Source organism: Lutra lutra, chromosome 12, assembly GCF_902655055.1.
Source record: "Lutra lutra chromosome 12, mLutLut1.2, whole genome shotgun sequence".
Lineage (NCBI taxonomy): Eukaryota > Metazoa > Chordata > Mammalia > Carnivora > Mustelidae > Lutra > Lutra lutra.
Genome location: NC_062289.1, coordinates 14,960,345 through 14,986,091, shown reverse-complemented (window position 1 = coordinate 14,986,091; position 25,747 = coordinate 14,960,345). Strand labels below are relative to the sequence as shown.

The window sequence follows — 25,747 nt, the reverse complement described above, 5'->3', positions numbered from 1 at the left end:
TCAGTAACCCACCCACATGCATGAGGATCTGCCCTAAAAAGCAGGCGTACTCACCAGCTAAACAACACAAAGCTGAATAAAGACATGTTCCCTAGAAGCAGCAAGCAGCTCTTTCACCGTGTAAAGAGTAATGAATGAATCGCTTTTTGTAATAAATGCAAATACAAGACCTACAACATGTAAACAACTCTTGAGAGTGATTGTCTACCCATCTTTTTACAAAAAAATTCCACCCTAGTCATCTCACAAATGTTCAAACTTATTTTCTAACATATACAATAGAAACGTACTATTTTACTTAAATGCTGTATCATAGTATATTCCTTAAAAATTAGTATTCATAAGTCCTTCCATGACATGATGTTCCAGTCATGCAAAGTTACAGAATATGTAGCTCATGACATCAACGCCATTTCTTCCAAGGCCATCTTATAATGACTCTACCTTCTGCAGCTCATCTTAGTAATAGAGGCACTCAGAACAATCTAGCAGGCGAGAGAAAGGTTTAACTCTATGAAAATATCGAAGTATTTTTCCCACAACTTGAGGCCAGTTTTCCATGAAACAGACATAACTCCTGCTAGTAAAGTTTTGGTCTGAGAGAACCAAAACTGGTTTCCTCAAGCTAGTTTTAAGGAAAAGGGTAAAATGAGTGACTGCATGGTTACAGAGGTATCTCAAAGAATCTAAAGGCAGGAGGTTAGGCTCAGCCTCCCACAGGGGAGAGGTCCTGTGCCTCCCTTGTGTCTCTCATTTCTCTGCCAGTCCTCCTTTGCACAGCCTCTACAAGAAACAGCATCCTATCTATCCTATCTATCCCTGCACACGCCAGGTCCACACTCCTGGGAAAGAAAAGCTATATGGCCCATCTTGACTCAAGTTTCAGCCTGGAAGAGGGACACAGTCTTTTGCTATGCACAAGGCCACAGGAGGGTCCCAGGCTTTGGGACCCAGGGGAAGTTCTTAAACAAAACAGACATAGGCTATATAGGAACCCCAAAAGACATTCAGGACAGTGTCTAATAAGAGGCTCCATACGTAATGGTGAGTCTGCCACTGGGAGACATGATTGCTAAGATATTCCCAACAGATTCTACTGTCAGAATTATGTGCAAATAATTTCATTGGAAAATATGTTTCAGATTTTTTCTATATTTGGAGATACTTTTGTGGCATAATTTTCCCTCATCTCCTCTTGAGAATCTGACAATTTCTACAAAGTCACAGTGAAGAAGCACATTTGCAGTGTTTTGGTCTGTTTTTCCCCCCAAAAAAGGTGTCAAGAATAGAGCGTCCTTTTGACAAGCCAGGTAGAACTTTACACCTCATCTACAAGTGTCCATTTTCTGCTATCCACCAAATAGAGGATGTGCAACTTCGATACCTTTAGGGAAATCATCACTCAGACTAGTAAGTGATATGAAACCCCAAGTTGAGCAGATTAATTGCCCCCCTCCAAAAAAACCTCAGGAAAAGATGCAAACAACTTTGAGAAAAGGCTTTATAGTTTACACCACAGGACTGTTGTCTCTTCTGCTTTTGAAAAGAATTAAACTTTTACTGAGCACCTGTTTTATCTCACACACTCACTAAGCTTTGCATGTTGCAGATGGGAGATGATTTAACCCTTAGGGCAACCCTGCAACTCTATAGATTCGAAAAACTCTCTGAGCCTCAGAAAGATGAAATAATTTGGGGGGGAAAATCACAGTGAAAAATGTAAACCTGATTCTGCCTGATGCCACGGCCCACGGTGTTTCTCCCACTAGTACTAATAGCCAGTATTTATTGAGGACCTACAGTGTGCCAAGGCCTTTCCCTTACTTCACTTACAATGACTTAGGCAATAGATGGATAAGCTTGCCACCATCAGCTCCGTTTCAGACACGTGGACGGGGAAACACAAAGAGGTTCAGAGTTTGCCCAGATTCGTACAGCCTGTCAACGGCGGGGCGGAGACCAGCACGCAGGTGATCCAGCTGCACGCCACGTCCAGCTGCCTCCTCCAGAGAATCCGATCCCGTAGATGGCACGTAGCCCTTCTTACTGATTGTTCTCATTATTAAGTCGATATGCCTTAACTGCATCTGTGAGAGCAGCCATGATTCCATCACAAGTGCAAAGTAAAACAGAGTTATAATTGCATACCTCCCCTTTTCACTGCGTGCGTGGAGGACGGAAGTGACAATCTTGGTAACCAGGATTCTCCAATCCTTGTTCCACCCTAAAACTGCTCTCTTTCCTTATAATCCCTAAAGATTCAAGACATCAAGACATGCTAAAGGTGTTACAGAGTGAAGAGATTTCTTCACTTCTTGGAGGGGAGGTACGTGTGCGTGCACATACGTGTGTGCGTGTGTGTGTGTTTGGGCAGGAGGAGAGCACAGTATTACAGACTATTGGTGACTCTTCTGAAAACGTTCTTTTCCTTGACTCTCCTTTTAAAGATAAGCATATGTGGTGTCTCTGCCAGGAGAGCTTAATGGACTGCATTCCTCTAGTAGCTTTTTTTCCCCCTGCTTGCTCCATTAAAAGTCTTCCAATTTCAAATCACCACAGTGCAAGTGGCTTAGATAATGTACTGTCATCCGTACCTCATACATCGTGTCCAGGGACTCGCCTTACAGTAAGCATCACTTCAATTGCAGAGAGCTGGCCAGGAGCCCATGACCTATGGGGGCCCCGGTGGCCATTTATGGTAAACTATAGCTTCTGGGTGATGCTAATGAAGTTCTTCAAGAAGCCACATTTGCATGACTTCACATTTTACCGTGTCTCCTTTAAAACTGCTAATAAAAGGCTGGCAAACGTGCTCTTTATTATTAATGTGGTAGCCCATTTTCTTCATCTCTCTGTGCAGGGGAAACCACTTCCATGCATCATGCTACAGCGTGTCCCTTCAGAACCACCAAAAATCAAACACCTCCCGCCAAAAAAATCACAAAAACCTAATGTGGTAACTGCCTCCAAATTTATATGCAAACTGTTTGTGACATTTACAAAACTGGGAAGAAACCGCAATAGCACTGTGCTTCTGGAAAGATGAGGCCAATTTCAGGATCCAATTTTCAAAAGGAAATGCCATGTTTGTTTCATGTCAGTCTCTGCTTCAGACCAGAGAAAAAAGCCGAACAAAGCAAAAAACCGTTGGTCTGAGTGGTTATTTCCAAGCAAAGCAGAGGGCAGATGGAAAGCCATTCAGTTGGCTGTGGCGCCTTGTCTTGTCTACCTCCAGTGGCTTTGGAAGCAGCTGAGCAAAGCTTAACCCCATTGAATGGGGATTCGCATTCTCTTTCTCTCTCGCTCTCTCTGTCTCTATCACACACACACACACACACACACACACACACACACACACACACGGTTATTTTTAAAAATACAGGCTGGGCTGTCACACGGCCAGGTGGCCTGGCTGCATTAACCGTTCTGCCACACAAGGCTGGCTGCCCAGTTTATCGAAGGCCAGACCTCCCAACCTACCAGTAGTGACAACACTGTATAGATGCATGGGGGCAGAGGATACCCTCAGGGCCAATGCAGTCTCTTGTTAAGGTGGAAAGATTTCCAGAAGAGAACACGTGCTATTTATAGATTTAGAATCAAGCTTTGGAGTATGACTATACATATATTTTTCTACATATATATAGAAAATTAAAATCACCTCTGCTATTGCATGTTTGCATTTACGTTTCCATATGTATGTTATAGTTTCCAGCTACATCCATATATGTGGAATTAATGCATAAAAACATGTAGTCACAAACACTACATATATAAACACATACCAAACACATACCAAATCTAGATACAGTGAAAATACCACAAATCATATACAGTTCACAGAGACTCTGATAAAAACGTGCATAGGAAATATATATATATATCAACTTTTTTTTAAGATTTTTTTTAATTGTTATTTATTTGACACAGATTGAGATATCACAAGTAGGCAGAGAGGCAGGCAGAGAGAGAAGGGGAAGCAGGCTCCCTGTTGAGCAGAGAGCCCGATGCAGGGCTTGATCCCAGGAACCTGAGACCATGACCCGAGCCCAAGGCAGAGGCTTAACCCTCTGAGCCACCCAGGTGCCCCCATATCAACTTTTAAATGAATTTCTTTCACCTATATTCAGTTTTATTACCAAAGACTTTTTCTCATCGCTCCCTACTGTAAAACAACTGGAGTATTACCTCTGTTGGTCAATACAAAGTGCAAAAAGAACACAAGGACCAACCAGTCCCATCTGTGTTGGCTTGCCTCTGCCTACTGTCTGCATATAAGTCCCACTCCCTCCCCTGCCTGCTGCAGTACATGCAGATCATACAGAGCAGAATGTTCAAAGCACGTGTGGGGAGAAAACAAGGCTCAGTTAGTTTGATGATTGTGGGGGTCACATCTTATCATCTCTGTACACAATATATCCCATGACTGCTGTCTACAACACGACCGGGCGCTAGGTGTATCCAATCTATTTCTACGCTGTATTGTCATCGGTCAAAAATGGCCTTGTTCTCCCATTCCCTCCATTTTCCAACTGAAAAAGGAAACGAACTGATAAGCCTGAGCTCAATTTGTTCAGGCAATTATTACAAAGTTCCTACTGTGAGGAAGGCCCTGCCTGTTGGTGCGGAATGACACGCAGCCATCCAGGGTCCAGACAAAAGGAGTCCCTGCTTTTCACCAAGTGTATTCAGCCATGTATAGACATATTGGCTGAGATGCCTGCCCATTCACATCTTAATGGGAAAAAGAGAGAGACAAGAACCTAGGGGGGAAAAAAGGAGAATGAAAGATTATCAAGTGATACCAGACAACAAAAACGTGAACTTGGCAAAGAGGAAGAAAGGAAACTATTTTGACCACAGGATAGTAAATCACTGATAAAGTATGGATATATACGTTTTAGTACTATCCAGCTAAACAATGCTTTTATCCCAGATAAAAGTTTCTCTAACGATACTGAAATATGAAACTGAAGAAAGTTACGCTTGGAGGCTGGATTATGTGACTCTCGTTTCTACTATTCTCCCTCTGTCTCTCTCTTTTTTCCCTCTCCCTCTCTCTCTCCTGCACATTAATTCAACCAAATGAAACTGTTGGATGAAATACCACCAAGATGTATTCTAAAGTGTAGTTCCTCTGAAACAAGTACGTAGCCTTATTAGAAAACCAAAGTACCAGTCAAAAGGTGAAAAAAAATAGATTATATTATGATGAAAAAGAGGTCATTTAAGAAAAGGCTGAAATAGCACTTCTTTTTGAAATGGCGTATGGAGGCTTTTATAACACTGAAAAAAGGGTGACTTTTTTTTTCATATTTGTCCTTATTCTCTGCTTATGAATGGAAAGAAAATGTTTGACGATAAGGTCACTTCAAATTCTAGGCCATGGCACATGTTCTTCTCTGGAGAAGAACGCCCTCATCTTTCCCCTTTTCAACTACGTCTACTGATAATCGTTCTACCCGTCCAACACTCCTGTCTACTAAGAAAAGAGTTGACAAGAAGGAATGTCAGAGTTGCTTCTGTGACATCCCACAAATCATTTTTCCCAGCAAAAGTCACTTATTTCAAAGTTTAAGTAATGAAATGAGCAGGGGGAAATTAAGTTAATTTTAAAATCTGTTATTAGTTGCTTCTCTTTAGTCATAATGGAAATAGGGGGGGAAATTACAGATTCAATAACGTGCATTTTTTCCATTACGGAGATTGGCTAATTCAATGGATGAATCATTAGAGAGAGATCCCTCTGGCCTTACGCAACTCCAGACAGAGGAAAAAAAGAAAAAGTTGAAGACATAAAATATACCATAAAATTGTTGGGAAAAATGAACTACAACCCTCAATGAAATTACCTCGCCTGGCAATTAAGAGCCCGTTTGTTGGAGCATTAAGAGCCTCAGGCAAACTAAACAAACCCATTCCTGGCTGCCGGTAATGACAGATTTCTTAGGGAGTATTATTTAATTAACAATAATTTGAAAGAGCAGCTCAGCTGAGACCCTGCATGTACTTACTGGAAACAGTGAGCAATGGTAGTGGAAAAGATGTGCAATTTGTTCGCCTTCCCATTATCTTTCATTTCTGAAATACGTAAGCAGCTGATAGGTATTTGCCACTAGATATTTTCAGCTGTCTGTGAGGCCAACATGTCCAAAGAACTTGAGCTCTTACTGTACCAGGCTGCTAACAGTCCTCTGCCGTTTGATTCTGTTAAGAAATCCCCCAGGGCCTCCAGTGCTCAGGGACAGCATTCTTTGTCCTTCCCCCTTCTAGACAAGGGCAACTGCCAGCCCCCCTCGCCTGTGTACACCAGGCTCCCTCCCACCCCCATACATCATTTGCTGCTAATCACCTAACAGAAGTGATGCCTTTTGTTCTCCTTCCCTCCCCAAGTAGCTTTAGGTTGCACCAGCTACTTGGTGGCTGGCTGGGCCTTATTCCCCAAGAGACGCCTTCCGACCCCATGGCACCGGCAGAGGGGAAAAGAAAGCTTTAGCCGAGAGCAGGCTTCTCCCCTCAAAGTTACTGGACTAAATTCCCTACCTCCAGCAGCCTCCTCTAGAGCTGATTATAATTTAAAGACCAATTTCACACTGGCAGAGGGAGGACCACTCTCAGTTGTTCTGACATACAGTGGGAGCTGGCAGCATGAAGTGAACTCCACAACTAAAGTGACAAGCTCAGGAAAATGCAAAAATAGTGCACTACGTGGAAGAAGGAGAAAAGTAAGTTATAAAACTTTTCATGTCATCTGTTATTTCCAGGACATAGCTTCACAAAATCTGGTTTAAAATTGGTCAATGACATATAACGATTGTCTTGGGAAGTGCAAGTGTTGATTTAGTTCCTGTGGGAGCCAAACAAAGCTACGCTAAGACAGTAATTTTAAATTATTATTGGATGGCTGTTAATTGTACTCACCAGTGTCCATTAAAATTCCTGCCAACAGAAAATCTTTATCTTGACTTGATTTGTGAGAAGCTTAGGAATGAACAGTCAGTGCAGAACATGGTTATTAAGTAAAACAAATTTCTGTTTGTGGCTTCTGAAAAGACAAATCTGAAATCCCAACCACTTAGCTCATGCTTACGTTTGAGAGTAGATTAGGACAGGGTACATGTAGAGCACCAGCATCCACAGTGGGTTGAGATTGATTGCGGGAGCTAAAGATTTTTTCTTTGATTCTTTTGAGTCCACACTAGCTTTAGCTCAAATAATATCAAAGGCATCTGATTAAACACATCTCCCAGCAGGATTTTATCGTAGGGCATGCTTTATTGTGTACAGTATAATCAGATTGATATCATACGGCATCAGCCAGTGAATGCCTTGTTTTGAAACAACTTGTGGAAATAGATTTTTATCCCTTTCTTTAATCCTAATTTGATTCTATTAACCAATTCCATTATTTAAATTGACTTTTAAGATTGGAATCAGTTTGATTTATCAGAATGTATTTCCCATTAATAAGGTTTTCTTTTTAGCCTCTCCCTTTAACCTTTATTTACTTTTAGTACTTTGAAGAGAAACATTTACAAAATCTTCTTCCCTCATATGGATTAAAGCATGTGGATTGGTTCCTGTTAAACTATTCTTAGCCTTACAGTGTAAGAACAAAACCTTGTAGAGTTTATATGCATTTCTTTTAATGACTCCACTATGTAGGGAAAAAAATGAAAGGGAATAAAAGACAAAGAAATAATAAATTAAAAATTGCAGAAGATACATAAGAGCATTTCCCATTCCAAAAAAAACCCAATTCCTTTACTGACACAGAAAAGAAATAATACAGGAATTTTAACTGCTAATGCAGTTTCTACTAGTAACTTCGAACATCTCTGTGGCCCTGCTATATGGTATTTAAATATCAGAAAGGGGGAAAGTGCTGGCATAAAAGCAATAGAGACACACAATTTTTCCAGACAGCAGAGCTAACGATCCTATCTTGCCACAAGTGTTCCCTGAGATAAATCAGCAAGTTATTAAAAAAAAAAAAAAAGTTTTTTCCTTTTTTTAACAGATACTTTGCAGCAAGTAAAAGTAGAAATAGCTAGTATCAAGCATCATCACCAACCGACTACACTTTAAAGAAGGTTCTTTTCACTGTATGCTCATAAATTCAGTATTTCTTCTAGGCAAAAATGAATGAAATGTTGTAAAAGTTGTACTACGATGCAAAGTCAGCATTTGAAAATAATCACTCATTTACGGGATTTGCAAAAGGCCTTAAGGCCCTTTGGTTCCATTTCCACCTTTGACAGACCTACTTGAGTCTGTGGAAACCTCCCCCGCTCCTCACCCCATAGTCTCCTGCCCCTGTCTTGCCCTGTCCAATAAAAGGCAGATTTCTTAATTTCCATAAGCAACTCATCCCAGATTATAAGCTTCACTCTCTGGAAATCGTCGTTTAAATCTCTTCCTCTACTGATTAAGGCCATGGTCCTTGCACCTGGTTCCTAGGAGATGTCAATCTTCAGTGAAGATGAATTTTTAAAATTTGGATGCCATCATAAAGCTACACCTTGACTTTTTCTCCTCTAGCCTGAAAGATATCTCCTGGCTGGCTCAGTCAGCAGAGCGTAAGACTCCTGATCTCAGGGTTGTGAGTTCAAGCCCCACGTTGAATGTAGAGATTACTTAAAAATAAGAAAAAAAAAAAAAAAAAAAAAACTTTAAGAGGCGCCTGGGTGCCTCAGTCAGTCAAGCACCTGTCTTGAGCTCAGGATGATCTCAGGGTCCTGGAATCAAGCCCTGCAACAGGCTCAGAGCCTGCTTCTCTCTCTACCTCTCACTGTGGCAACTCTCTTTCTCTTTCTCAAATAATCTTTTTCTTAAAAAATCTTAAAAAAAAAATTTCCTTTCCTTGGACACTGTAGGTTTCATCTTTAGAGCCTCAAGGACACCTCTGAACCTGCTACAAGTTCCCACCCTCATTCTGCAGCCCCCTTTGGGTCGCAGCTCTCAAGAACTGAGAGAGTTCTGGTGAGGAACACGGTCCCACCTGGCAGACCCTCAGGTCTACTCTGTTAATATTGCTATACAAGTACCACAGTTCTCACCGAAATGAGAATGTCATATTGCAGAATCGTTCACTTTTTGTTTAATTTCATTCTATTCCAAGTTTTATCATAATTCCTGCTTGGTACTGACACTGTACTAATTCTGAAGACATGGGGGTGATAGTCGCTGCCCTCAGAGAATTTACAGGCTAGTGGGGAAAGCAGACCGTGTGGGCTGGCCAGTGTAACGGACAGAGTGGCCTGGCAGCACAGAAGACAGGCCTTACAACTAACAAATGCTTCCTGGAAGAGAGGTTGCCAAGCAAAGGGCCTGGAAAAAGCATTCTGTTTGAACAAAAGCATGAAGGTGTTAAAATATAGGGTCTATAGTTTATTATAATGGACCAAAAAAATGTGAGAGGAGAAGGGGACAGGAAAGAAAGCTGGAAGGGTAGGCAGGAGCCAGTTCATGTAAGTCCCAGCATAACCTTGTCAAGGAGCCCAGATTTTATCAGTTAGGAAATGAGGAGCAAAGCTGTTGAGAGACCTTTTAGCAGGTAAGTGACCTGGTAAGATCTCTCTGGCTGACAAGAGAACAGATTAGAACAGGGACACTATTTAGGAGGCAGCTACTTCGGTGAAGGTGTGGAAGTTACTGGAGACAGAAGGAATCTTACATTAACTTCTGGATTCCTACTTTGATGGGTGGAAGTGCTGTCTGTCCATGGTGAGAGTAAGCAGAATAAGAGACCCAAGAGAGAAAACAATTAGGAGACAAACTGGGAAGAAATGATATCCATTATGACCCACCAACCTTACATTTGTTCAATGAGCTCTTATTTCTAGGTATCACTAGATTTTATTTTATTCGTTACTGCTCTGCTCATATTCTAATACTTCTTCAAAGAGCCGCATGTTTAAAATCTTTCCGCATGTTTAATTCCTTCACACCATCACTTTACTTTGTTCCACTTTGGTAAAATCTCAGTGCTTAGTGATCATGACTTTAGCTATCTTTTAAATATGAATATTAAACACCTGATACAGAACTCACCCCTTTAAAAATACTTCTTGTCATTGTACTAAGATTGAAAATGATCCATTGATAACAATTCCCCAGTCACTCAGTAATAAGAGTCAGAACCATATTTCTTGATTTGTTATGCCTGAGCAGGTGTAATCAAAAGTTGCGCAGGTATAGCTTAAATAGATACACCTACCCTTTACATACACCCCTCTCAGTCGCAGCATATATGGAAATCGGGCCATTCATACAGAAGTTGCTCTCTATATATGTTTGGGTTTTTTTTTTTTAATCAAAGAATGCATATCCCCCACCCCCACCCCAAAATCCCCTTCCAAATACAAAAACTTGCCTTTGCTTATCTGAGATTACAGAAGTTCTTCCACACTGAACTCAGCGGCTCTGGGTTAGCCCGACTGATGGGCCAGGTGTAGCTAAGTGTATTTTCTAATGATGGTCACAATAATATGTGCCATCTCACAGGCTGTCCTGGAGCCTTGCCACTCTCCTTCAAGAGTCTAAGTTCCTTCCCTGGAGTATGTGGACTTGGAAGTGGCTCATAACCAACAGAATACAGCAGAAGCGAAGCCTGAGAGGGTTCTGCGGTTGGGTCAGAAAAGCTAATGCCTCGTCTGCTTTGAGAATGGACATGCTCACCTGGGAGGCCTGACCACGTACATGGTCCAAATCCTCTCATGGAAGCCACCATGCTGAGGAAGCCCAAAGTAGTCCATGTGGAAATTGCATGTAAATGTACTAAATGAGACTACGTGAAGGGACAGAGACACCCCAGAGGGCTCCAGCGGCCCCAGACACCTGCCATCCCAGTCCAGGCACCATCTGTCTGCAGATGCCTAAGAAACCCCAGGCCAGAATCAAGCAGCCAAACACATCCAAATTCCTAACCCACAGAAACCACAAAAATTAATAAAGTAATTGATGTTTTAAGCTACTACATTTTGAGGTGATTTGTTTCATAGCAATAGCTAGCCAGAAAACAGGAATTAGTGCCAAAATGATCAGTACAAGGTCAAATGATAGAGGATCAGTAGAAATCTGGTTTAATATTGGTTTTTGCTACACTAAGAATATAATAATAAAAATAAATAGATTTAAATTCAAATAAAATGTCTCAATATTATTTCCTTAGGATCAATTACGTATTTATTTTAAAGACACGACACATATTGCAAAATGCTTTCAAGAAAGTTTTTGTCAACCTACACTTCTACCCAAAGTATATGAAAATGTCTAGTTCTCCACATTCACTGCAACATGAGTTAGCTTATTTTTCAATGTTTTCCAATTTAATAGGCTAGAAATAACTCATTTTCTTCAGCTAATTGCAAAAGTAAAATGATTATCATATATTTTAGGTCAATTTATTTCCTCTCCTATGAGTTTCTCTCATTGTCATTTGATCATCATTTTTTTTAAAGATTTTATTTATTTATTTGACAGAGAGAGAAGTCACAAGTCAGCAGAGAGGCAGGCAGAGAGAAAGAGAGAGAAGCAGGCTCCCGCTGAGCAGAGAGCCCGATGCGGGGCTCGATTCCAGAACCCTGGGATCACGACCTTTACCCATGGAGCCACCCAGGCGCCCCGATCATCATTTTTAACAATGAGCATAAAGACTCTTTAACATGCTAAGGGTAGTAAGTCTGTTTTCTCATGCATGTTGCCTGATTTTTATACTAAAAATGTACCAATTTGTAGTAATTATTTGGTTCAATCTATTAATATCATCCCCTTTATTACCTTGGATGATATTCTGGAAAGGCTTCTTCAACCCAGTATTGATAAAAACAATATTCACCTCCATCTTCTCTTGGTATTTTTTGTTTTTTCATATGTTCTACTAACCTGCATAGTTTGATCTTTCGCATTTGACTCTCCAATGAAATGAAGAGTGGACAGTAGCTGGTGAAGGACAGGAGATAGCTTTTCCAACCACGGTTAACCAACTTACTAAGGAAGTCTGCCTTGCCAAATATATAATATAGATTAAGATGGAGTTTAGTAAAGAGGATACAGAAATAAAAGGAGAAAGGAGAGGAAGCCAGGGCCTACCAATTTCACCTTGAAAAAGCTTCAGAACTTCTCGTGCCTAGAAGAGCAGAGTTCTGAAAAATCCTATACTAAAGGATTTCCACTTCCTTGATCTAAACACAATCAAAAGGTGCCAGAAATATAACAGTTGGAAGTTCGGGTTGGGGGAGGAAAGGCATTAATACATAAGTGCTAATAATGTAAATACTAGTAACTGTGATTGTTATAAGATACATTCTCATCTCAGAAACACTTAAAAGTTTTTTAAAAGTCCTAAAAAATACAAAATACATTTAGGTCTGTTTGGAGGCTCTCTTTTCTATTTAATTCTTCAATATTTATTTTATTTTAAAATGCTTTTAAAATTTTAATCAGTTTTTATTAAAAGTAAAATATTTGAAAAAAAAAAGTAAAATATTTGCATTGGTCAAAAACAAAATAAAACAAGACAGTACTGGAAAGCTTATAATTAAAAAAAAAAAAAAAAGCGGTTCCTTGCCCCACCCCAAAACTCAACTCCTAAAGGCAACCCCAGAAGTTCTTTCTTCAGGTACTTGCCCATATATTTCTAAGTAATATGTTAACACTACTGTGTATTCCTGAAATATTTATTTTATTTTATTCTTTAAAAGATTTTATTTATTTATTTGAGAGAGAGAGAACAGAGAGGGAGAAGGAGAACCAGACTCCCTGCTGAGTGGAAAGCCCCACGCAGACACTTAACCATCTGAGCCTCCCAGGCACCCCATGAAATATCTATTTTAGATGATTTCACTTGACTTCCCAGTAGGATAGTTGAGGATGTAGTCCTCTTTAAACATATTTCCACTCATTCTCCCCTCTCTCACACTCTCAACACAGTTCTATTTCAATTTTCACTAAATTAGTCAAAATGACTTTATGAATGAATGTTGTTTCCTATCAAGCAAAGTTGTACATTAAGATTCTAATTCCTGGGGCGCCTGGGTGGCTCAGTGGGGTAAGCCGCTGCCTTCAGCTCAGGTCATGATCTCAGGGTCCTGGGATCGAGTCCCACATCGGGCTCTCTGCTCGGCAGGGAGCCTGCTTCCCTCTCTCTCTCTCTCTCTCTGCCTGCCTCTCTGTCTACTTGTGATCGCTCTCTGTCAAATAAATAAATAAAATCTTAAAAAAAAAAAAGATTCTAATTCCTGTTTTCTAAAACAGCTTTTCCTGGATTAACAACTGCCTAGTATTTTCTTTTCTCCTCTTCTTTATGCGTGTGTCACTATTATTTTTTTCAAGTGTTCAAAATATCTGTTTCATGGTTATTGGTAATTTTTCCAAAAACTGTAAGAATTTCTCAAGCCCTTTCATATCAGTTTCATTTTTTTTCCCTGGTACCCTCCCTCCCCTAGTCTGGCTTCTGTGTCAGGCCTAGTATATAATTGTTATCCTAGGGCTTTTCCTCGCTAGTCTTCTATGTTGGATCTCCTTTCTCTAACATCCCGTGTCTTTTTCTTAGTTTTCTCTATCATTTTGCTAAAACACATGAATTTCTCAATGATAATACCGAGTTTTAGAAAACAGTGGAGCAATTATCATCACAGACTTCTATTCATAACCAAACTAGACAGAATAAAAACATTTTAAAGGAAATGTAAATATAGCCACATGGTGAAGACTGGACCAATAGTGAGTCTAAGTTCAAGAAAGAAGGGACTATCAAAGCAACAGGTAGAGACTGACCTTGAAAACAATTCTAGAAAAAAGACACTCTCCTATCAGCCCCTTTCCCCAGAATTAAAGAGATAAAAAGCTAAACCACCAGAGATAACTTTGTGGTCATATCCCTTTAACTAGAGAACTAAAAAATATCCCAGAATTTTAGAGCACTGTAATTTTTCAAATGCCAAATCCCTCATCAGGTTTCCCAGCATCTCTACAAAGGATTCCTTAACTTCATATTGCAACAAATGATGCCAAGGTCTAGAGCACTTCTGACTTATCAGGGTTTATTTTATTCGCTGTCTAAGAACAAAACTATAACATGTAAAAATTCATTGTTTTCTAAACTTTTTTGCCTTTATATTGTCTGATTATACATGCTTCTTAATACCTTGGTGGTAAAAACAGATATTAAAAATGAAAAAATATTAAATAAAATTAAAAGCCTGAAGGCAGAAAGAATAATAATATCAAACTGTTAAATACTTTTTTACAGCTTAAAAACACATCAGCAGGTGCCTGGGTGGCTCAGTCACTTAAGTGTCTGCCTTTGGTTCAGGTCAAGACCCCAGGGTCATGGGATCAAGTCCTGCATTGGGCTCCCACTCAGCAAAGAGTCTGCTTCTGCCTCTGTACCTCCCCCTGCTCATGATCTCTGTCTCTCTCTCTCTTTATCTCTCTCAAATAAATAAATAAAATCTTTAAAGAAATAAAATAAATAAAAATACATCAGGACTCAGTTAATATTTACTAAACACCAGAGATGTGTCAAATGCTATACTAGGTATCCAGTTTAGGGATAAAAGACACTATCTGCGTCTTCAAGGAGCTTATAATATGGGGAAGAGAGAGACAAGTAAATAATTGTAATACCAAATAATGAAGAGCCAACGGGAAATGCATGGCACTCTGAGGAGAGAGAAGAGATGGGAAACACAGAGGAAGTAAAAAAATAAAATAAAACAGAACTTGATCTATAGTATTAGGTCACAACAGTCTTTGACAACCCTTTAAACCTTTAAGCCCTTTAAAGAAGATATCTGGGGTGCCTGGGTGGCTCAGTGGGTTAAGCCTCTGCCTTCAGCTCAGGTCATGATCTCAGGGTCCTGGAATCAAGTCCCCCATCAGGCTCTCTGCTCGGCAGGGAGCCTGCTTCCTCCTCTCTCTCTGCCTGCCTCTCTGCCTACTTGTGATCTCTCTGTCAAATAAATAAATAAAATCTTTAAAGAAGATATCTGAGCCTCAACAAGGTTAAGCAAACACCCAGCATCACACGTCAAGGGGCAGAGTTAGAAAGAGTCTTAAGCCAAAAAGTCCTGAGTCCAAATTATGCATCATTTTCCAAAAGAGAGGTATTTTTGAAAATAGATATTAGAAGATAAACTACAGAAGAAACAATAAATATGAGTGTGATTTTGGGGGGTTTGTTTGTTTTACCAGGAGTTTTTTCTTTTCCTTGAACAGAGTATCCAGTTGTCCTCTATGTATACACTCCTAACCCATTAGAAAAATGAAAGATAAAATACGCATGACTCCAGTTTGAGAGTGGGTATTCTGTAAAGGGAAAAACATCTGGGAACTGACAGGTCGAAAGGTCCCTAGCTGAGCTGAAGCCCGAGATCAGCTTCACCAAGTCGGCCACAGGAAGGCACCTGGAGCAGGACCAGCCCTGGGTCAGCAGCAGGGGGCGTGTAGGCAGTGTGCTCCGGAAGCAGCCAGAACCACTCTCAGGGAGAGGAGCTCACATTCTTTATGTCCAAAGCTGCTTTGAAGTTTTGGACTAAAAAGAGAAGGAAAGTTCTTGCCTCTTTAAATAATAAGGCACAGAAGGATGAATTTTTTATCCCTAACTCTAAAACCAAATTTATTACCTTGCCTCTAACGAATGCCTCCTCCCAATTTCCAGCTGTAACCTAAGCACAGAACTTTCCTATCATTGTTTCATTAGCCCCTCAACCCCGGTACCCACGTTCCTCCACATTGATTCAGTTTCCCAGTGATGGAAACTCTGCCTCTTCCCCAATCCTCTTCTTACCCCAGGATTCCTGGCTGAAGTTCTCCTTAGGGCTTCCCCAGGACGCTAAACGGACTCTCTCACCAGCTCTCTGCCACTCTTTAGTAGCGACACTACTAAACAGTGATGGGAATCGCTCTGGCTGGTTTGCAAACTCAAAAACCTTTAACCGCTCACTAGAAACAACTACAGATTCAAAACACTTCAAATCCAGCAACATTCAAGCTCCTAGCTGTTTTTTGCCTGTCTCTCCTGCACCATCTCTCATTACTCTCTCTCTCTCTCTCTTTTTTTAAGATTTTATTTATTTGACAGAGACGTAGGGAGGGAACACATGCAGGGAGAGTGGGAGAGGGAGCGGACTTCCTGCTGAGCAGGGAGCCTGAAGAGGGGCTCGATCCCACGACCCTGGGATCATGACCTGAGCCAAAGGCAGACGCTTAATGACTGAGCCCCCCAGGAGCCTCCTCACTACTCTCTTGAACAGGCCCCATTCTACACCGAAATTCAAGCTCTGCATCCTTCCTCTGCACCTTGGCACTTGCATTTGCTTTCCCTTGGAATACCCTCCTCTCCATCCTTCAAGGTCTAGTTCATAGGCTACCTTAAACTTTTCCTCCCTCACAGAAGTCATTTACCCCTCCCCTGACCTGACCTAGCACTGGTTTCAGGGGTCTGGCAGCCCATGTCACAAAAAGACCCGTGTCACAGTCAGTCACGTACAAAACGCATCCTGTAGTCGCTCCTAAGGCAGAATCCAAGTTCTCCCGCTCGCTCTCCCACAACCTTTGCCAAGAGCTGTAGTATCAACACTCACATCATGGCCAGTTTAAGGAGCTGCAGAGAAACATGCAAATCAGCTCTCGGGAGAGCTGGTGGGAGCCGAGGAGCCATCCCAGCACACCACTACTGGTCCATCTCTGTGTAAAATGGGAAAAGTATACCTTTTCATGGGATTCTTGTGAAGACTAAATGACAAAGTAAAGGTACAGGACTTACACGGCCTGGTATGAAGTGAACACTCCACGCTAACGCTTCTGCTGTCGCTGCTTCTGCCATTCCTGCTGCTACCACGCTGTCATCACTGCCACCAGCGATGCCATAAAGCCTACGCCTACTCCCACTACTACCAGTATTAATGGCAGTATTTCCCCCAATAAACTGTAAACCCTTTGAAGGAGGGAAAGAGAACATTTATTAAGTGCCTACTGTTTTTCAAACATAAGGTTTTAACCATCTGCCAAATACCATGCTAAGAGCTTCATGTATATTTTCTCACTTAATTCTGACAATCACCCTGTGAGAGTCTATAATTATCTCCAGTCTGTAGACGACAAACAGACTGAAAGAGTTTAAGTCACTTGCTCAAGACTGCTCAGATAAGAGGTCCTAGGGCTGAAACTGAAACTCCACTTCGTTTGGCTTCATAAACCACTACTGATCAAGCATATTTGATGCTCAAATATTTATCAAGTTAATAAGTTGAGTCTTAATTTTAGACAGCTAACTGAGTTTTGCCAAAAACTCTTCTTCCTATGGATTAACCTTTATGGTCAAGAAAGGACTACAGAACTGTCCTGCTTTCCTAATGGTCTGTGCAAAGGCAAAGTTAAAGAGAAAACAGTAAGTAGCAATTATTTGCAACTTCTTTTGAGGAAGAACTTAAGCCAGAGAATTACTTAATTTAAAACACATGCTTTTTTAAAACGAACAAGCACAAATTTAGTGCAATTATAAATGCCACATAAGACAAGAAATTAGTGAGCATGTGAGACAACTCCAAAAAATCAAAATTGATCATTCTAGTCTAACTGTAGTCAGAGAAATTGCCCATGGACTTAACTGTACTTTCATAAGCTTGATTAAAAGTGAAAACTAGAGGAAGCATAAAGTAGGTCAAAAACTTCCTGACTCCTTTAGGATTAGAACATGTACTAGATACTAAGTGTGCCTGAAAAGATCCGTAAGAATCTATTTGCCATTCCTGGAAGATATGGAAAGGACAGGGCATCCTCAAATGGAAAAATTAATTACAATGGAAATGAAAGCAAGGAGGACTTGGGCATGAACTCTAGTGAAAAGATTTCTACAGTAGAAATGCCTTTGTTTATGACCTGAGCTGAGAGTTTACAGCTAGAGGGTCGGCATATATGTAGGATGCTGAGGTGGTTTTTATTAAGGGCCTGACCAGGTTTTTCAAAGCCAGGTCCTAATTATGTAACTCACACTTTCTCCCATTTTTTTTGTTCTACTCTTCTCACCCCCACATGGACACACACACACACACACCCTCATATAAAACCAGATACTGTGCCTAAACTCTTTGGTTCAACCACACTGTGCCTCCCCCTCAGCCACATCAGCCCCATGCTTCCATTTTTGAATTTCTTAAAAGCACTCCCTCTCATAAACTACTTTGGTTGTGGGAAAGAAAAGGAAAGGAGCAAGTGGTGAGAAAAGGAAGATTTCAGAGACGATATTAGAGGAGTGAACATTGTAACACCTGAACTTTTAGGCTCAGAATTTCCAGTTTTTGAGGAACCTGGAGAAGTGGGAATTCACAGAAATATAGGTAAGCAAAATTAGAATAAGCAAAAGCAATGGCCACCTTTTCTAAGAAATCTCCATGGAAATTAAATATGCTTTGGTTTTTCTTCTTCTGCTCAATTTTTTTAAAAAAGGCAATACCATAATTCCTCAATTTTAGACACCATCAATTTATAAACAGCCTCTTTGAGGGGTAGAAAAAGGAAATGTGACCACATTAAATGTACACACTGACTCTAAGCCATATTCACTGCAGAAATGCTAACTTTGGGGTTGGAGCGAGTGTCATGAGGCAGGTCAAGTGTGGGGTAGGGGAGTGGAAGTGAGAGCACAACCCAAATCCAAGAAATCTAGTACCTGGACAACCTCCTCCAGCTCTGCCAAGGGTTGGTCGCCTCCATAAATAGGTAGCTTTGCGTAGGCTGGTACGTAGATGGCCACAAAAGAGAGATGAAGTTTCTACTCACTTAATGACTGGCTGCCCAGGAGGAAACTGAAGATGACACATCTGCAGTAAATGAAAAAGACTTCAAGTCAGAGAAGTGTCTCATCTTCCAGCATACAAAACCACAGTACACACCCTTTCCAAAACACACTCCCAGGGGCGGAGTCTGGTCAGTAGTACAGCCACACACATGCAGATTCAGGAACGCTGCAAGTCTGTTCACAGAAGCAATGAAAATATTTTCTTTATAGGATTCCCCAATGGGTATCTTGTTGTTTGTGAAATATACATATTCAAAGATATCCGTATCACATGAACTTTTCTCTCCAATTTATACCACAACCACTTGCTCTGTTCTCTCTGGGTTCTATATTCTGTACTGAAAGTTGCGACTCCTGAGTAAAGTGTGCTTGCTCATAGTTCTCAGGTGAGACCCCTGAATGAGAGGCAGGATAGCATGATGGCCCTGAGATGCTTTCTGACTGAATGCCGCTACACGTCCCGGTACGCAGTCACATCTCACCGCCATATCTAGGATCTTCACAAGGTTTCTTTTCTCTTTTTAAGTACATCTTTAAGGTTCTTTCTAGAAGTAAAAGTGATAAGAAGTTTGGCTACCCAAAACCACAACACCACTGTCTATATTTACCTCTTAAAGGCATGAGGTCATATCAAAAAATGAAAACACTTTCTTCCCTCCAGAGGGGGAGTCAGCAGCAGAGGCAGCTGACTTTCTGCTTCTAGAGAGATGTCATTTGAGCTTTACTGAGCAATACTTCCATTAACCATGAAAAGCTCAGGAAAATTGGAATAATGAAGAAAAGAAATAAGAGGGAGACCATAAAAGCCCAGTTCATTTCAAGGAGAAAGCAGTAACATTCCCTTCCCCCTACATTTTAAATATCACAACGAATTTAAGTAATGAAATAAACAATTCACCAAGAGCACACTTTATCTACAACTTTAATTTCTTCCTACTGTGTTCATTACCAAGCTGTTTGCTTTCTTCAGGCAGGATGGGGAAAAAACTTTTAAAAGACTCATTTAACACAGAAGTCAATTTCCACTAATGTATTCTTTGTGTGGCATATGTGGTCTTCCAAAGCAGATCTATACATACAAATATACATATATTAGCCTCTTCCTTTACAAGAACAGCAGAAATTAGCCCACCTTCCAACAGATCATCGCCACTATTATCCCATAGGAAGAACATGAACATGAGAACCATATTTTTTGTAAGAATTGAAAACTGGTTAGTATTTCTGATAGAACTGACATCCTTTCACTTGTATAAACAGCTCTAATTGTGAAAAGAATAACATAACTTTTGTAAGACCCAGATTTTGCTTTCTGAAAAGTTAGGCAGGGAGTATTTTTCATGCATTCTGCCCAGAGGAAGCAGGAATAAAGTGCTTTCCGCCAACTGTAGCAATCAAGTCATTTAACACAAAGAGTTTACAGGTGCTGTGCGCTTTGGTATTTGATGTCTGGAAGGGGGAATATGAGAGGCACACCCAGACCACCCGAGGTTTCACAGGATCACCAAGGGCTCCACAGGTCCTAAATGTCCAGAAGCTGCTCTGGTATGTGTTCAGCGAAATGGAAGAATGTGAGGACCCTGCACTTGTGTGTAGGAGGCCAAAGTGGGCAGGAGAGACAGATGAAAGCTCAGGCAGCCGCACCACCTACAAAATATTCATCACAAAGATTCCAAAGAACACTTTTTTTTCTCAAGCTCTTCAGATCACACCGAGGTAAAGACAGGGACTTTTAATTGGCAAGAATGCATGTCTAGTTTATAAGAGATGAGAGAACATAAGGGACAGTATTTAAAATCCCCCCAAATTTCCTCAAATCTCATTCTGTCCAGAAAACTGAGCCAGTATAAGCAGGAAAGGGGACATCTGCACACCCCCGCGCACAAACATGCCTGCACCTGAGCACTTAGAATCCGAAAGCAAGATTCTAAAACCAGCTAGAGAAAATACAAAATAGTCAAAAATAATACTTAGGTGGGGCACCTGGGTGGCTCAGTCAATTAAGCATCTGCCTTCAGCTCAGGTCATGATCCCAGAGTCTTGGGATTGAGCCTCCCATCGGGAAGTCTGCTTCTCCTTCTACCCTTCACCCTGCTCGTGCTCCCTTCTCACTCTCTCTCTAATAAATAAATAAAATCTTTTAAAAAGATAGTGCTTAGGCAAAATGTGCACATGTGAAACAGACATAAAAGGAAATATATTAAAGTATATACATTGAGTTCTAGCTTTAATAAATGCAACCCCAAAAAAGAATTTTTCTCTACAGAGTTTCCTAACAGCTAGTCCTTCATTAAGTTCCCTTATATGGAAAAAAAAATAACTGTGGTTATTACAGAATTAGGCTAGGCCACAATCTAATACCCCACTACTTATCCCAAATGTAGAAATCTGTGAAATAATATATATACATTAAGCCCTTTCAGAATGTTGGTTCAAAAAGTGCCCACAAGATATGGTTCAGGCTTAGCTTCATCATTTCTTTTTTTTTTTAAGATTTTTTAAAAATTTATTTATTTGACAGAGATCACAACTAAGCAGAGAGGCAGGCAGAGAGAGAGGGAGAAGCAGGCTCCCTGCTGAGCAGAGAGCCTGATGTGGGGCTCAATCCCGGGACCCTGGGGTCATGACCTGAGCTGAAGGCAGAGGCTTTAACCCACTGAGTCACCCAGGCACCCCAGCTTCACCATTTCTAACACAACCCAGGCAAGCTCTCCTTAGGTGGTTTGCTCTAATGTCAGCTGGCTGGCACCTCAGTCATTTACAGAGTACATTCACCCTCGTTATCCTGGCGGAGAGATCCTCAGGTAGTCCTGTGAAGTAGGCAGGAGAATTATCCTTCCCTACTTACCTGGAGGAACCAAAGTTTATAGAATGAACAAGTAAGAGGTAATGAAAATAGAACCAGGGGGACAAACTGTGGAACACTCAGCCTAGTGCTCTCTGGGAAGTTATAGATGGGTTTTTGCCTTGCAACACATGGAATATTCCTCTTATGACCATCCATCACAGTATTCTGGTGATAGCTTCTGGGGTCATGCCCTTTAGTCCACCTTCTAAGTCCCTAAAACAGCATAGCTGTTTCTCACCAACCTTTTTCATTAATCCATCTCCCTGGGTTAAGACTCCTTTCAAAACATCTCTTCTTAGACCAGCATCAAAGAAACATGAGCTCGGTTTCTGTCCATCAGTCCAAAGAGGAAAACTGCTAATACTTGGTAACCGACCTTCTAGCACACCACTGTTCTTCATTAACAAACACGTCACCCTAAATAAGGCACACCTAGCTTGCCTTTATTTAACAGTCAGGCTGAGTTTAAGAGCTAGAACTTGAGGCACAGCCTCCCCTCAGGTTACAGAAATTCTATAGTCTCCCCCAGCTTGCCCCCTTTATCAGTTCTCACTGAAGTGATTTCTCACACAGAAATGAAATGGCATATTGTGTGAAATGATTATAAGATATCTTTTTTAATTCCTTTGTTCATTTCAATAGTGACTATTTGAGAGAATGCTAAAATGAGTTCTGATGGTGACAGGTAGAAGGTGGTAATTGAGGTGCCATCAATGCATTCATTTTAAACCACTTGTAGAAAGGGAGCATTATTTAGTTGCATGGGTCTGAAATCCCCAAACACACACATCTATTCTGAGACGATGACAGTTCTCCACATTAGCAGTGAGAATATTAAGCCCACAGAAGACATTTTGGTTGTTTCGACAGAGTGGTGGGAGTGCTATGCCATTTCATTACGCCAGCCGAAGTAAAGGAAGAAAAGGTGGATGAGGTCATAGCCCAAGAGTGAGGTCACCAGCTAATCTGCCTTCATAGCAACAAAAGAAGTTTGACTGATGAAAAGGTGTCCCCAGGGTAGAAGTCAACATCCCTTTGTCTAAATGAGTCTTTCAGATCAGGAAAGAAATGTGTCGGCTGGCCTCTCCTGACATGCCCACAGTAGCATGTGACTAAGGGCACTTTAAAGTCTGTTGTGAGTGATAGAATGATTAACTGACCATTCAAACCCTAGAAAGGTCACATTAGCTGCCCCTCTCAGTGCTTCAGAGCCAGAGCAGTAGACTGTGAAACTCAAATTCCACAAGGAACTCAGAGAATGATTAAAGTCAGAAGTGATCTGTGGCTGCTTATAAATGAAATCTGAGATTCCTAACGTTATCAATAACATGGGAAAGACATAAGATAATTGCGGGTGGCAAAAAAAGGCAGTTAGATTTGCTTTTGGCTTTTTAATGAGCCACGAAAAGCAGTTGGGCTAATGAAAATATTAGTTATTAGCTGTAAATTTTGGAAATGAATGTTGTTTTTAAAAGTTTAGGAGGCTATCTAATCACAAATATTCCAAAGAGCACGCCATTAATTCAAGACAATCAATAATACAGCATAACCCTCCAGCTATGTTACCAATGAGAAGAAATTTATTCACCAGTTTTATTCCCACTGAAATCCATATCCAAGGTTTGGGATTGATTATAGCAAGATAGGTTGTCTTCTTTTTATTAAAATATTATTTGTTACTCAAACATTTCTAAAGCAATAACATGTTATGACTCTTTAATTCGTTGAGTAGAGAACTGAATATTTACTGACATTTCTTGAAAACTTGCTATAAGCCCACAGGAGAGGATCTGACATCATCACAGTGTGTTCTCCTTAACTTGACAGGAAGTCAACTTCAAGCAGACTGACTCGAATCGAGATCTCCTTTGCGAAGCTTAAGCGTCCAGGAAACTGCATTGGTATTTTTTTACTTGGAAAATACTCGAGTTCCAGTGGCTGTACCATCCCGTACCTTGCTTTCTGAAAACCTGGCAAGCCCATGTGGACTTCTGGTAGAATGAGCAATGCAAAGAGCTGGGTGGGACTTGGCATGTCCTTGTACTTCTGGGGACTGATGGACCTTACGACCACCGTCCTCTCGGGCACACCAACACCACCAGGCAAATTAGAAGCACTTCTGTCAGACAAGCCACAGTCACACTCGCGGACAAAGAGGAGCTGGGTCTGGAACCAGTTTTTTGTTCTGGAAGAGTACACTGGAACTGATCCTTTGTATGTTGGCAAGGTAAGAATGGCCACACAGACAAATTACCAGGGTATCGAATATTGAAAGGGAGTATGAATATGAATTGCGTAAGAGAGGTCACCTAGCCTGTGTTTAAGTCCTGAGAACAATTTTAACTAGCCGTATGTTACTTGACAGTTAGCTGAAATCTAATTTTGGCTTTGTCAAATACCAGTCAGAAAAGGAAAGACTTCTCTCCTTGTCCAAGGCTCTGTTCTAAGTGGGAGAAAACAAGGAATTGGATTTTGGAGGAAAAGCCTGAGACCCTGCAAGAGCCATCAGAGTCCCAAAAGAGGCAGCAGCAGCAGCTGTGGAGAATAACAGAATGGGAAAGAAAGAAACAGGAAAATGCAAAGGGGGGAGTAGAGGGAGCTTTCCCCTTTTTTTTTCTTTTTTTTTTTTTTAATTTTCCTAAAGCATTTCCATAGGTATTGCCTGGAGCCTAATTTTAATGGGGGAAAAAAAAAAGAATAAAACATTCTTCATTTCAGAAGATCCTAGCAAGTGCTTTAGAAAAGTTGGAGACAATCAATGAATATATTTATAAACTTTACACTCGAATTCCCTTGATTTATCTATCATCATTTCATTTTTAATCCAGGCTTTCTCCGGTGTTTACTTTATTTGGATGTTAATCAGAGACCATTTTGTGAAAGCAACCAAGTAAGAGAAAATGGGAAACAAGGACCTAATTAAAAAATAAATAATTCATTCAAATGATAACTTAAACAGTTGTTTAGCACAGAGGCTAAGAATGTGGGTTTCAGAGTCAAACACATGTGGGTTCAAAACCCAGCTCTGCCAATTGCTTCCAGAACAACTCTGGAAAAGACATGAAGCCCCATTAGCTTGTTTCCTCAAACATCAAACAGGGATAACAAAAGAACTAAAACTTCTCAAAGAGTTGCCTGCATAAGCTCTTTCCCCAACTCCTACCCACTTCTGAATTCAGATCTGACTTCTGTCCACTGCATTAAAGTCGTGTTTTCAGTGCTCCCAAGGACCCCCTACTACTAAATCTGGTGTTACATTTTACAGAACCACCCACCTCATGTGCTGCTGATCAGTCCCTCCTTCTTGAATCACTTTCTTCTCTCTGCCTCAAGACCTTCACAATCCCATTTTTCCCTCCTTCCTTCTCAGCCTCTTTGCGGCCCTCTTCCCTCCTCGTGACCACACCCATTGGTGGTCTGGCTGGTCAACTTTGCCCCGGGTGTCTTCTCTACCGACATTCATTCTCTGGATGGATTTGCCATCCCTATGGTTTTAAACACCACCTCTAAACCAGTGACTCCACAGCCTCCATCTCTGGCTCAGGCCACTTGTCGGGGTTTCAGACTTATAAACCTTATCGCAAATATGACAGTTCCACGTTTATGACTCAAAGCCCTCCCAAATGTAGCATATCCGGTAAGGAATTCTTGGTTTTCCTCCCAAACCTGCTCCCAGTCTTCTCTATGTTATTAGCACTGCCTGCCATCACTCAGTTTCTAAAACCAGAGATAAGGTGGTCATTCTTCCCTTTCTCTTGCCACCCCCCCCCAGTCTCTCTACCTGCCAATCATCAGTTCTCTGCTAAAATACATCCCAAATCCTTCATTTCTCCCACCCCCACTTCCACTGATCTCTCTCAGCTGGGCAAACACCTCGATCCCAACAAGTTTTCGCAATTCTACCCACACTTTCTTCTGATCCATTCTCCACACATAAGAGTCAGACCATGTCACTCTGCTTACATCCTTCAGTGTCCTCCCACTATACTCTGAATCACCAAGACTCCTCCCCACAGCTTCCAAAGCCATTCCTCTCTGCTCTAGCCTGCTTCCTGGCCTCCCACCACATCACAAGCCACTCTTTCTTTCCCTTC

General features: G+C 41.0%; 1 protein-coding gene and 1 long non-coding RNA gene across 3 annotated transcripts in view; one reads left to right on the top strand and one right to left on the bottom strand.

Moving 5' to 3' along the window:
- LOC125082563 (uncharacterized) overlaps nt 1-25,747 on the bottom strand; it is a 229,042-nt gene that overhangs the window by 44,850 nt on the left and 158,445 nt on the right. Inside the window, exon 2 of the long non-coding RNA XR_007122013.1 lies at nt 18,677-18,827. This is a non-coding gene — a long non-coding RNA (uncharacterized LOC125082563). The remainder of the gene's footprint in view (nt 1-18,676; nt 18,828-25,747) is intronic.
- Nucleotides 1-25,747, top strand: part of CDH20 (cadherin 20) — a 207,108-nt gene that overhangs the window by 130,167 nt on the left and 51,194 nt on the right. The window contains exons 2-3 of one of the 2 annotated variants that reach the window (XM_047698322.1): nt 6,397-6,725; nt 23,481-23,880. In XM_047698322.1, coding sequence (XP_047554278.1) covers nt 23,635-23,880 — 246 coding nt within the window. In that variant the 5' untranslated portion in view covers nt 6,397-6,725; nt 23,481-23,634. The remainder of the gene's footprint in view (nt 1-6,396; nt 6,726-23,480; nt 23,881-25,747) is intronic. The other variant, XM_047698321.1, reaches the window with a different exon arrangement.